The sequence below is a fragment of the Oncorhynchus gorbuscha genome, linkage group LG18 (genome assembly GCF_021184085.1).
Source record: "Oncorhynchus gorbuscha isolate QuinsamMale2020 ecotype Even-year linkage group LG18, OgorEven_v1.0, whole genome shotgun sequence".
NCBI classification, from domain to species: Eukaryota; Metazoa; Chordata; class Actinopteri; order Salmoniformes; family Salmonidae; genus Oncorhynchus; species Oncorhynchus gorbuscha.
Window position 1 is genome coordinate 25,704,842 of NC_060190.1, and position 13,958 is coordinate 25,718,799.

Genomic DNA, 13,958 nt, shown 5'->3' on the forward strand with positions numbered 1-13,958 from the left:
TGAGCTCAGGTGCGTCCTGTTTCCATTGATCATCCTTGAGATGTTTCTACAACTTCATTGGAGTCCACCTGTGGTAAATTCAATTGATCGGACATGATTTGGAAAGGCACACACCTGTCTATATAAGGTCCCACAGTTGACAGTGCATGTCAGAGCAAAAACCAAGCCATGAGGTCGAAGGAATTGTCCATAGAGCTCTGAAACAGGATTGTGTCGAGGCACAGATCTGGGGAAGGGTATCAAAACATTCCTGAAGTATTGAAGGTCCCCAAGAACACAGTGACCTCCATCATTCTTAAATGGAAGAAGTTTGTAACCACCAATACCTTTCCTAGAGCTGGGTGCCTGACCAGACTGAGCAATTGGGGGAGAAGGACCTTGGTCAGGGAGGTGACCATGAACCCTATGGTCAATCTGACAGAGCTCCAGAGTTTCTCTCTGGAGTTTCTCTCTCTTTCTCTCCACAGAGGACCTTCCAGAAGGTTAACCATCTCTGCAGCACTCCACCAATCAGGCTTTTATGGTAGAGTGTCCAGACGGAAGCCACTCCACAGTAAAAGGCACATGACAGCTGTGGTGGAATATTCTAATCAAGTGAGAGAGACTTTGTCATTTCTTCAGACAATCATCTTTATTCAATATGGATGAATTACTGCAATAATGAGACTTGTCCACCCAACAGTCTTGACCGAATAACCTAACTGAAAATGAACAAACAGATGTAATATAGAACACAAAAAATGCTTAGTCAGGGCTGGTTCAACCCCTCCCATAAGCCACCTTGGTCCATCTCCTGGTTATCCGCACGGGATGTTTTACTCCCAACCCGGCTTAGTTTCCCAGATTTCGAAGAAGATCTGAGCTTGTTGAGAGATTGTTCTAAACTCATCCAGGCTATCTCTCTCAGGTCACACACACCAACATCTTGTATATCGATTGCCAGCTTGTGTTTTTATCACCCAAGTCATTGTCAGCTCAAGCTTTCTCTAGTAAAACCCATTTCCTTGACCCTCCATCACGTCTGGAGGAAACCTGGCACTATCCCTACGGTGAAGCCTGGTGGTGGCAGCATCATGCTGTGGGGATGTTTTCCAGCGGCAGGGACTGGGAAACAAGTCAGGATCGAGGGGAAAGATGAACGGAGCAAAGTACAGAGAGCTACTTGATGAAAACCTGCTCCAGAGTGCTCAGGACCTCAGACTGGGGTGAAGGTTCATCTTCCAACAGAACAACGGCCCTAAGCACATACCCAAGGCAATGCAAGAGTGCCTTTTGGGGACAAATCTCTGAATGTCCTTGAGTGGCCCAGCCAAAACCCGTACTTGAACCCTATCAAACATCTCTGGAGAGACCTAAAAATAACTGTGCAGCAAATTCCCCATCCAACCTGACAGAGCTTGAGAGGATCTGCAGAGAACAATGTGAGAAACTGCCCAAATACAGGTGTGACAAGCTTGTACCATCATACCCAAGAAGACTCAAGGCTGTATTCACTGCCAAAGGTGCTTCAACAAAGTACTAGGTAAAGGGTCTGAATACTTATATATATGTGATATTTCATTTTTTCTAAAAACCCGTTTTATCTTTGTCAGTATGGTTATTGGGTGTAGATTCATGAGGGGGGAAAAAATATTTGATCAATTTTCGAATGAGGCAGTAACGTAACAAAATGTGTAAAAAGTCAAAGGGTCTGAATACTTTACGAATGCACTGTATACCTTCCCAACACTTTAGCAAAAACAGATAGAGCTGGGCGACCAGATGGACCTGTCATCATATCTGCTGAAGCCGGTGCAGCGGATCAGCAAGTACAGCCTGCTGCTGCAGGACATGGTGAGGGATTGTGGGCCCCACCGGGGCCGCGAGGAGGCTGAAGTCAGGCGTGCCCTTGAAGTCATCCAGTTCCAGTTGCGCCATGGCAACAACCTGCTAGCCATGGACGACATACAGGACTGTGACGTGAGTGTTAGGGGGTGAAGCCAATCAATCACATGTATTCATGAATCCCTTTTTTAGTGGGGGTTATCGTGTGCTTTTACAGTAACCTGGGCTAGACCCTAGACCCTAAAGAGCAAGCAGAGGCAGAAACTCCATCTTTATTCCATATATACTACCGGTCCAAATTTTAGTACATCTACTAATACCAGGGTTTTTCTTTCTTTTTACTATTTTCTACACTGTAGAATAATAGTGAAGAGATCAATGCTCTGAAATAACACATATGGAATCATGTAGTGACCAGAAAAGTGTTAAACATTTCAAAATATATTTTGAATTTGTCACGGGTTCCCCCGGTACTGCTGCTCATTCCGTTCAGGTCTACATCACTGGCCTTCCAGGCGTCACTGAACTCGATCATTACCACCAACCCCGGACTGTCTTGTCTCATTACGCGCACCTGGTTTCCATTCCCACTGATTAGCATGTGTATATATGCGCCCTCTGTTCCCCATTGCTCTTGTTGATTATTGTTCCATGTCCGTTGGTCTTGTGAGTACCTGTGGTCTGTTGTATAGGCTTGCGTGTTACTGTGTTAGTGTGCACTTGTTATTACGGGTTTCAACCTGTGTATTTATTACAGGTTTATACCTAGCTCTTTGTTTGGATTACAGCCCTTACATAATATATATATGTATATAGATATATATATACGTGTTTGGATTGAGCTTCGTCCCCGTCATGTTCATGATGCACTCTATTTTGAGTAGAGGATTAAAAAAAACGATTTCCTGCTCCTGTCTCATACAACGTGACAATATTTGAGATTCTTCAAAAAGCCACCTTTTGCCTTGATGACAGCTTTGCACACTCTTGGCATTCTCTCAACCAGATTCACCTGGAATGCTTTTCCAACAATATTGAAGAGTTCCCATATTTGCTGAGCACTTGCTGTCCTCTTTTCCTTCACTCTGCGGTCCGACTCATCCCAAACCATCTCACTTTGGTTGAGGTCGGGGGATTGTGGAGGCCAGGTCGTCTGATGCAGAACTCTATCACTCTCCTTCTTCGTAAAATAGCCCTCACACAGCCTGAAGGTGTTTTGAAAAACAAATGATAGTCCCACTAAGCGCAAACCAGATGGGATGGCATAGCGCTGCAGAATGCTGTGGTAGCCATGCTGGTAAAGTGTGCCTTTAATTCTAAATAAATCACCGACCGTGTCACCAGCAAAGCACCTCCACACTATAACAATTCCTCCTCCATGCTTTACGGTGGGAAATACACATGCAGAGATCAACCGTTCACCCATACCGCATCTCACAAAGATATGGAGGTTGGAACCAAAATCTCCAATTTGGACACCAGACCAAAGAACAAATTTCCACTGGTCTGATGTCTGTTGCTCATGTTTCTTGGCCCAAGCAAGTCTCTTCTTATTATTGGTGTCCTTTAGTGGTTTCTTTGCAGAAATTTGCCCATGAAGGCCTGACTCACACAGTCTCTGAACAGTTGATGTTAAGATGTGTCTGTTACTTGAACTCTGAAGCATTTATGTTGGCTGCAATTTCTGAGGGTGGTAACTCTAATGAACTTATCCTCAGCAGAGGTAACTCTGTGTCTTCCTTTCCTGTGGCAGTCCTGATGAGAGCCAGTTTCATCATAGCGCTTGATGGTTTTTGGGACTGCTCTTGAAGAAACTTCTTGAAATATTCCATATTGACTGACCTTCATGTCTTAAAGTAATGATGGACTGTCATTTCTTATTTGAGCTGTTCTTGCAATAATATGGACTTGGTCTTTTACCAAATACGCCTATATTCTTTATACCCCCCCCCCCTCCAATTTTGTCACAACACAACCAACTGATTGGCTCAAACGCATTAAGAAGGAAAGAAATTCCACAAACTTTTAATAAGGCACACCTGTTAATTGAAATTCATTCCAGGTGACTACCTCATGAAGCTGGTTGAGAGAATGCCAAGAGTGTGCAAAGCTGTCATCAAGGAAAAGGGTGGCTACTTTGAAGAAAAATATATTTGGATTTGTTTAACAGTTTTTTTGGCTACTACATGATTCCATATGCGTTATTTCATAGTTTTGATTTCTTCACTACTGTTCTACACTGTAGAAAACAGTAAATATAAAGAAAAACCCTTGAATGAGTCGGTGTTCTAAAACTTTTGACCGGTAGTATATGTCCCTATCTAAACATTACGTTCTTACACATCCTCTTATTTCTGGGTGTACCATAGTAGACATGTGGGGTTGGGTGGGGGATGAGGTCATCTGAGAGTAGAGGAGAGGACTGAGCAAGACAGGACAGGACTAGACAGGGAAGAATAGGAAATTACGATGGATTGGGGTACGGGGGAGTGGACAGGAGTAATAGGGGGTCCGATATTGTCAGTTTAAAAAACCGAAGTGCTCAAAGTCGTTTTCATTGTGGCCCAGGGAACTCACTTCATCCACGTCCACGACCAATGTTCTAGCACCTATCCTGGTTTTATTGTGACAAGACATACAAAAGCAACATTTTTATCCAATATCTCATCTCAATATTTCAACTGAGACTGCTCTTCTCTGTGTCAGAGGCTCTCCGAAAGCGCTTGAAACTCTGGTCATCGTCAGCCATTTGCTAATCTGATCTGGGGCCTTGTATCCTCAGCCAGGAGAGTCGTGACAGATGATATCAGAGAGTGTGCAGAGCCTGAGACGCCCAGCCCTGAGAGGGTGGAGAGGAGGATCTGATGGTTTGCGGTGTATTGAGCTTGGCGGATGAGAACAGAGGAGAGAGACAGTCAGCTTTGGCAGTGCGGAGAGCCTCTCTGACACAGAGAAGAGCAGTCTCAGTTGAGTGACCTGCCTTGGTTAGGGCCAAGAAGATCGTTCTGAGAGAGATAACGAGTTTGTGAGGTAGTTTGGTTGCATACAATTTTTGTAAGATAACAAGCTTGTTTAAACCTTTCACTCCTGTAGCTCAGTTGGTAGAGCATGGCACTTGTAACGCCAGGGTAGTGGGTTCGATTCCCGGGACCACCCATACGTAGAATTTATGCACACATGACTGTAAGTCGCTTTGGATAAAAGCGTCTGCTAAATGGCATATATTATTATATTACTCCTTTTAGACCTGTATACTGCCCATGCAGTTGACCGCACCTGTTATCTCTGAACTTCAACGCACCACTTGGCTCTGGTCTACTGTGCATGGGCAACTGCCCTTGCGGTCATACAGTATAGTGCAGGGATCATCAACCTTTTTTTCAGGTAAAACTCACTTTGGCACAATGATTTACCCACCCGACCCAGATAACCATCTACCACATTTGTGAGGTTGTTCGGGAACCTAAAAAACATGCTAGTTTGTTCCTATCAGGCGGTGAATACAGTATAATGTCAAATGTCAAGGTACTAAAAATGGTTTATCTTACCTTAGAAATATCCTGGCAGAATACAGCCTGCCCTCAATGTCATCTTTCTTTGCCTCTAGGTCAACCTGAAGGAGCAGGGGCAGCTGATTCGTCAGGACGAGTTCCTGGTGTCCTTCAGGAAGAAGAAATGTTTCCGCCACATCTTCCTGTTCCAGGACCTCGTCCTCTTCAGCAAGACCAAGTGGACTGATGTGGGCAATGACACTTATGTCTACAAACAGTCATTTAAGGTGTGCAGACAGTCAATACAACACAGCACAATATACCCCAATATGAATCTTTTGCTGAAGCCACTTCCCTTGGCTTTCATTGAAACACATGTTTAAGTTATAAAAAGGCCTTGTGTGACACGAAAGAGAATTTACATGGAATGTCCCATTATCTACACTCCTAACATGTAACTTCCTCTATTGCTTAGCAGAACGGTATATGACACATTAACACATACCCCTACTTTAAAATGGAGAAGGGAACCGTGCACTGCAGATGACCTCGTCTGTCTAGGGCATGGGTTTCATACTCATTCCATGGAGGGCCTAGTGTCCGCGAGTTTTGGGTTTTTCCTTTCAATTAAGACCTAGACAACCAGGTGAGGGGAGTTCTTTACTAATTAGTGACCTTAATTCATCAATCAAGTACAGACACTCAGCCCTCCGTGGAATGAGTTTGACACGTGGTGTAGGTTGATTAATTTCTAAGCAGAAATTAAGACGAAGTCGTACACAGTAATATCCGTAAAGTGTAGGCCTTTATAGTCTTCATAACGTTGTATTTAAGTAAAAGCCATGTCTATTTTGACAGACCTCTGACATTGGGATGACCCATAACTCGGGGGACAGCGGGCTGTGCTTTGAGATCTGGTTCCGAAGGAGGAAGTCCCAGGACACGTACACGCTGCAGGCCGGGAACAGTGAGGTGAAGGATGCCTGGACCAAAGACCTTGAGCGCATCCTCTGGGAGCAGGCTGTACACAATAGAGGTCAGAGGTCACCCAGCCAATCAGGTCTCTCAGAATTACCAGAAAGAGTCCTCAGGTGATCTGGTCTGTGACGGAAAACATTACTAAACGTCAATTGGGAATTGAGGAGCAAGGATTTGAAAGCTACAGATGTAGGATCTTAATTGGATCAGAGAATTTTCCTGTACCGAAGAAATGTAGATTCATATAAATGCACTGAAATAAATAGAACACACGGTTATATGAACAGTATTCCCCTTTTCATGTAGCCTAAATTTGGCCAGCTAATAGCCTTACCACTGATCAAGCAACATTATGGACTAAATGATAAAATCCTGTTTCTGCAGAATGATTTTGCTGCTACAATACTGGTCACAATAAGATCCTACACCTGTAGTAACATTTTCAGAACTGTCATACATTTATGTGCCAGAAGTGAAGTATGTAGTAGTAGTAAAGATGTTGGATCTTAATTTGACCTGTATTGTCACTGCAAAATGATCCTGCAGCAACAAGATTTGAACGTTGAGTCCATAATGTTGCTTGATTGTTGGTTAGGCTATTAACTGGTCAAAATGAGTTTACATGAAAAGTCCAATAGGGTTAATATAACCGTGTGTTAATGCATGTTTTCAGTGAATATATGTACATCTTGAAGCTCATCATGTGGTGCAGGAACATTTTAACCAACAATAGAGTGATCAAATTAAGATCCAACACCTGTAGGTTTTATTGGTTTCTCGCAGTCATGTAGTATGCCATTCTCTTTCCCGCATTCCCACTGATGTGAATGGAATTGATGGGTGAGTGCAATATGATGTACACCAATCCAACACTTTCAACTGTGATCATTTGGTCAGGTGGTCATGAAGGAATAGAGGCAATAAAAATGTCAGGCTTCTGGCATGCAGTTTGCCTTGCCAGTACTATTAACCTGGATTTTAAGTAGAAGCAGTGAGGGTCATGACGGCAAGCTCTACACATCTTGGAATGAGACTAGTACACAGCCATAGTATTTCTTGGGTCAATGTTTGAGTTTTGTCGTTGTGTTCCTATCCTTATATGTCAATTAAATCCTTTTCATTCCCTTGTCACCATATGTAAGGCCAAAATTAGATCCTTCCACTTCCCTCTGTCCATGGTAACATGTTGTGCCTTGCTCCAATATAAATGTATCTCTGCCAGCTCATTTCTCAAAATAGGTCAATGTTTAAATGGTATTTTGTTTGCTATATTCTAGAGATTCGTATGCAGGAGAGGGTGTTCATGGGTATCGGGAACAGGCCCTTCATGGACATCCAGCCTAGCGATGCGGCCATCAACGACAGGGCAGTCAACTGTGCTCTGATGGGAAGAGGTACACACCCATAATAGAATATTTCAATTAGACTATAATTGGAATGGTTCTTCTTAGTAATAAATTAACACCATCATAAATATGTTTTTCCGAGGTCCTGGTTGATCCTTCTTCGGAATTTCTATTTTTGTCTCGTTCATGTCCCGTCTTATACAATTTGATTTAATCTGGCCCTCTCAGAATCCAAGGCGTTGGCCTCCCCGGGGACGTCTAGCTCACAGGGCGGTTGTCCTGTGCTGCGGCCTAACTCCATTGGCTCGGGGAGCTGTTCGTCGTCTTCCGGCAGCCACTCCTCTTCGTCCTCTGGGAGAGGGTCCCTGTCGTCCGCCGTGGAGGGGTACCTGTGTGGCCCGAAGCAGAGGGGGGCAGGGGGTCACGGGGGGTACTCCCCACCCCCTGGGGTCCAGGAGGAGGATGACATGGACCAGGAGAGCGGAAGTCAGAATCTACTGAGTGAGTGGATATAATGAGAAGGGTAGCTCATTTGGGGAATATACATTAAAACATGCTAATTTGGGGAGAAGTTTGCATTTGGTTGTAGCCAGTTAAACAAATCTAAAGCATGAATTGATGTCTCCTTGTCCAAATACTGTTTACAGGGTCAGACTATCTTCCTATGATTCCTATTTGTTGTAAGACACAGCTACTATTGAGAGAGGCTAGGTGGTTCTCAGAAATGTTTGTTCTATGAGTGACCCAGCCACCAAAAATGGTGGGGATTTTTCTGTGACCCCAAAAATGAAGAGAGTGATCTATTTCTAGAGAGGACCTAATCTCATACCACAGCCCAAAGTTATGCAGCCATGATCAAATCAAATTTTACTGGTCACATACAAGTGTTTAGCAGATGTTATTGCGGGTGTAGCGAAATGCTTGTGTTTCTAACTCCAACAGTACAGTAATATCTAACAGGTAATATCTAACAATTTCACAACAATACACACAAATCTAAGTAAAGGAATGGAATCAAGAATATATAAATATATGGACGAGCAATGTTCTGCATAGACTAAGATACAGTATATACATACTGTATGAGATGGATAATGCAAAATATGTAAACATTATTAAAGTGACTAGTGTTCCATTGTTAAAGTGGCCAGTTATTTCAAGTCTATGTATATAGGCAGCAGCCTCTAATGTGTTAGTGGTGGCTATTTAACAGTCTGATTGCCTTGAGATAGAAGCAATTTTTCAGTCTCTCGGTCTCAGCTTTGATGCACCTGCACTGACCTCGCCTTCAGGATGATAGCGGGGGGAACAGGCAGTGGCTCGTGTGGTTGATGTCCTTGATGATCTTTTTTGTCCTTCCTGTGATATCAGGTGGTATTGGTGTCCTGAAGGGCAGGTAGTTTGCCCCCTTTGATGCGTTGGGCAGACCGCACCACCCTCTGGAGAGCCCTGCGGTTAGGAGGTTATGATTAAGATTAAGAAATCACAGATCCCCAATCTCCTGTCACACCATAATTCTCTGTAAACAAATACATACAATTCCAATCAGCAGATGCCACGAAGTGCCTATACAGAAACCCAGCCTAAAACCCAAAGAGCAAGCGATGAATAGTGACTAGACAACTCCCTAGAAAGGCAGGAACCTAGGTGGCCAGTCCTCTTCTGGCTGTGCCGGTGGAGATTATAAGAGTACATGACGAGATCATTCTTCAAGATGTTCAAGCCGGGGCGGCAGGGTAGCCTAGTGGTTAGAGCGTTGGACTAGTAACTGAAAGGTTGCAAGTTCAAATCCCCGAGCTGACAAGGTACAAATCTGTCGTTCTGCCCCCGAACAGGCAGTTAACCCACTGTTCCTAGGCCGTCATTGAAAACAAGAATTTGTTCTTAACAGACTTGGGTCAAATAATAGTGCAACAGGTCACCACCTCAGGAGTAAATGTCTGTTGGCTTCTCATAGCTGAGCATTCAGAGGTCGAGACAGTAGGTAAGAGTGAGAGCCCCCCCCAACGGGCCTGGAACCAGGTTCTTCAGCCGGGGTAAACCCCTGCATTCATCTGGCCCTGTAAATCCAATAACATGGTGGCCTGTTTATATGTTGAATTCAATCCACAAAAGAAAATGAGCCAGGCTATTTTGCACCCTTCCAAATGGTAGCTATAAAGGCAGAAAAACAATCTGCTGTCTCCAGTCAAAAAAATAGTATGAAATGTGTTTATAAAAGGACTCTTTTTTTTCATGCAAAGAAAGGAAAGAAACGTACAGTATCTGTTCTAGCCTAGCCTAGGCCCACTCCACTACTCGCTGCGGTCTTTTCTGCAAATAGGGATTGAGTTATGTTGTTATCTTAAATTATGACCTTCCAATTTACTCATCACATTAGCAATAGTAGCCTATCTTGCATAAGTCTGCAAACGCAACCATGAATGGAATGCTTTATTATAAAGGGGAATTTTTAAGGTGCTTTCCCAAACTTGAGTCTCACTGCCAGGCAGATAACTAATTACATTTGGGAATGCTTTATTAATATGCCAGAGGATCTATTTCACATCATTTATGATTGAACTAAAGACAATGTATAAAGGATCAGTCATTTAAAAGCCCTGAGCCCATATTTACTAAGCGTCTAGTAATGTAGGAGTGCTGATCTTGGATTAGTTTGGACCCTTTTGAGTCACAATGAATAAGAGGTGGGCCCTGATCCTAAATCAACAGTCCTCTGAGCACTCCTTTCTCTGAGCACTCCTTTCTCTGAGCACTCCTTAGAATGTGGACAAGTCTTACGGGTGCCTCTTCCTATTCCAGTGAACAGCTCCGAGTCTTCAGGAGAGAGCGTGAGCGGCTTCAGCAGCTCCAGCCACAGCTGTCACTCCGCAATTGGTAGAGAGGCGGAGGACGCCGCCTCCGTCGTCGGCCTGAAGGAGGTGCTAAGCCGCAGACCCGAAGCCAACCTCCACAAGGCCAAGAGTCCCACCCGGTCCACAGAGAGAACCACCACGCCCTTGCTCCCACACAGACCACCAGCCATGACTAAGGATCCACCTAAGGTGTGGGTTGTGCCTAACCATGAGTTGTACAACTTCGCAAGGATTATAATACTATTAGGGTGAATTCTAAATCAACCTAGTCATGCATTGGGGTGGTGTAGAGCCCGTGGTATAGTGGAAACACGGCTGGCGCTATCGCAGGTAGGCCTGCCCACCGAAGACCAGGCCCGGCCTTACCGCCTGCGTCTCCCTTCTTAACCTCCTGCATCACCATCTACTTCTGCACTGTTTGAATAAAGCATAAAAATTACAAAAAATATCAATAGTAAAAAAAACAAGTCATACACTGATGTCAATGGGGGCCGAAGTGAAAATTCACCTCTTTGTGATCTGTTAAGCTATACAACAGGAAGTGATGTTTTATTTATTTATTTTTTTTTCCACCACAGGTTCAAAATGTGGCCATTGGAAAGTCAACTGAGGTTTGAGCTCTGAGTTTGGTAAGTTTGTCTGTAATAATGAGGTCACGATTCACCATCTATAGTTTGCCTGTATTTATGTCTGGGGAGTTAAAAAATATATATTTCCACATGTTTGTTTTATATGTAACTGTATTTACTGTATGTAATGTGTTTTACACATGGATGTTTCAAGTTTTCAGTCATTTTCCCTAGGTTATTCAAATACAATCCTATATTGTCTCTCCTCACAGAATTGGACCGATCGACAACAGAAGGACACCATGAACTGTGTCACTGTATAAAGGGGACTATTATATGACAGTTACTGTACTCTGCCTTTTCTATTATTTTTTTTTATCTGACCACTAAAATGTACTGTATTTCACATATGTTCTTATATTGTTTTGCAGTTTAAACATCTGCGTCTGAATTGTGTTTGTGTTGTGTAAGACGAGTACATTCAACATGGAATTAACCTTAGTGTTATCTCAGATTCAACAGGTTATAGTGAATTGCAAAATGTCACAAAGAAATTGTTGCACGTGATGCAAACATCATACCTGTCCTTGAGCGGTGCTCTGATCTGGAGCGGCAGGTGTGAATGTCATGCCAGGCTAGAGCATGTTTTCTGCCAGGCTAAACCAATAACACATGATCTCAGTAAACTGTGCAGGTAACATTTTCATAAATACAGTGGTGAATCAATCAATAAATCAACTTCAACTGTCTTTTTATGAATACTGAAAAAAAAAATATGAACGCAATATGTGAAGTGTGGGTCCCATGTTTCATCAGCTGAAGTAAAAAGATCACAGAGATTTCCATACACACACAAAGTTTATTTCTCTCATATTTTGTGCACAAATGTGTTTACATCCCTGTTAGTGAGCATTTTTCATTTTCCAAGATAATCCATCCACCTGACAGGTGTGTGATATCAAGAAGCTGATTAAACAGAAGTATCATTACACAGGTGCACCTTATGCTGGGGACAATAAAATGCCACTCTAAAAAATGTGCTGTTTTGTCACACACAACAATGCCACCGATGTCTCAAGTTTTGAGGGAGCGTCCAATTGGCATGCTGACTGCAGGAATGTCCACCAGAGCTTATGCCAGAGAATTTCCCTACCATAAGCCGCCTCCAAAATCGTTTTAGAGTATTTGGCAGGAGGTCCAACTAGCATCACAACCGCAGACCACGTGTAACCACTTACAGCCCAGGACCTCCACATCCGGCTTCTTCACCTGGGGTATCGTCTGAGGCCAATCACCCGGACAGCTGAGGAGTATTTCTGTGTGTAATAAAGCCCTTTTGTGGGGAAAAACCCATTCTGATTGGCTGGGCCAGCTCCCCAGTGGATTGGACCTGGCTCCCATGTGGATGGGCTTATGCCCTCCCAGGCACACCCAAGGCTAGGCCCTTGCTCAGTCATGAAATCCATAGATTAGGGCCGACTCAATTTATTTTAATTGACTGATTTCTTTATATGAACTGTAACTCATTGAAAATGTTGCATGTTGCGTTTATATTTTTGTTCAGTATAGATATGTTTATTTATTTTTTTACTTTTGCTCTTATTACATGAAATATGCAGTTCTGGCATGACATTATATTTACACCTGCCATGCTTTAGACCAGACCACCCTAGGTATGGTGCGTCATGTGCAATAACAATATTACAATAGCCCAAACTTGCAAACTAGTTTAAGCTATTTGATCAACAAACATTGTTGTATCAAATGTGCAAGACCAAACATCTTTTAACAGCAGAACCATAAATTGGTTCCATGCCTTCCATTCAGTAGGAGAGCTATGACAAGATCTGTCCATGATTTTTAAATCTCATGTTGAATAGGGCTTCTCAACTCAATTAAATGAACGTTAACTGGTGCTTGCTTGTAATGTGTTTTATTGGATTTTATTAGTGCAGGTATAAACACAGTATTGGACTGTTATGACAATATGGCTAGTCTCGTAACAAGTTCATAATGGTGTCCGAGACTAATGAACATTTCTCACTTTGATTCCTCAACATTAACATCTTTTTACTCTTATTTCCATCTTGTTAGCTAAAGTTTATGTATTAAATTATGAAACTGGTCAAAATATTTAGCCTTTGTGCGTTTGTATTTTTCTTTACTTTGATCAAATAAAAAATATTTTATTTAATTCCAAACGGAAATTGATTTGTGATATGGTGCCCAACATTTTAAAGGAATTATCCATCAAATAGGTAGTTTATGAATAAAAATGTTGATGTCATACAAATTACAGTGCCTTTGGAAAGTATTCATACCCCTTGACTTTTTCCACATTTTGTTACGTTACAGCCTTACTCTAAAATGGATTCAATAGTTATTTTTCCCCTCGTCAATCAACACCCCATAATGACAAAGCAAAAATACGTTTTTAGCATTTTTTGCAAATGTATAAATAAATATAAACTGAAATATTTAATTTACATCAGTACTCAGACCCTTTACCCAGTACTTTGTTGAAGCATCTTTGTTGAAGCACCTTTGCCACTCTTGCGTTGTCTTGGTTGTGTGCTTAGGGTCGTTGTCCTGTTGGAAGATGAACCTTCACCCCAGTCTGAGGTCCTGAGTGCTCTGGAGAAGGTTTTCATCAAGGATCTCTCTGTACTTTGCTCAGTTCATCTTTCCCTCGATCCTGACTAGTCTCCCAGTCCATACTGCTGAAAAAAATCCCCACAGCATGATACTGCCACCACCATGCTTCACCATAGGAATGGTGCCAGGTTTCGTTCAGATGTGACTCTTGGCTTTCAGGACAAAGAGTTCTATCTTGGTTTCAACAGACCAGAGAATCTGGTTTCTCATGGTCTGAGAGTCTTTTGGGGCCTTTTGGCA

The 13,958-nt window shown here is 42.7% G+C and overlaps 1 protein-coding gene across 1 annotated transcript in view; it reads left to right on the top strand.

Moving 5' to 3' along the window:
• The window catches only part of LOC124003424, a 56,809-nt gene extending 43,831 nt beyond the window's left edge, over positions 1-12,978 (top strand). The window contains 8 exon segments of the mRNA XM_046311681.1: positions 1,735-1,959; positions 5,432-5,602; positions 6,174-6,351; positions 7,571-7,687; positions 7,868-8,140; positions 10,442-10,683; positions 11,073-11,123; positions 11,336-12,978. Of these exon segments, the coding sequence (XP_046167637.1) occupies positions 1,735-1,959; positions 5,432-5,602; positions 6,174-6,351; positions 7,571-7,687; positions 7,868-8,140; positions 10,442-10,683; positions 11,073-11,111 (1,245 nt within the window). The 3' untranslated portion in view covers positions 11,112-11,123; positions 11,336-12,978.
• The last annotated feature ends 980 nt before the right edge of the window (positions 12,979-13,958 follow it).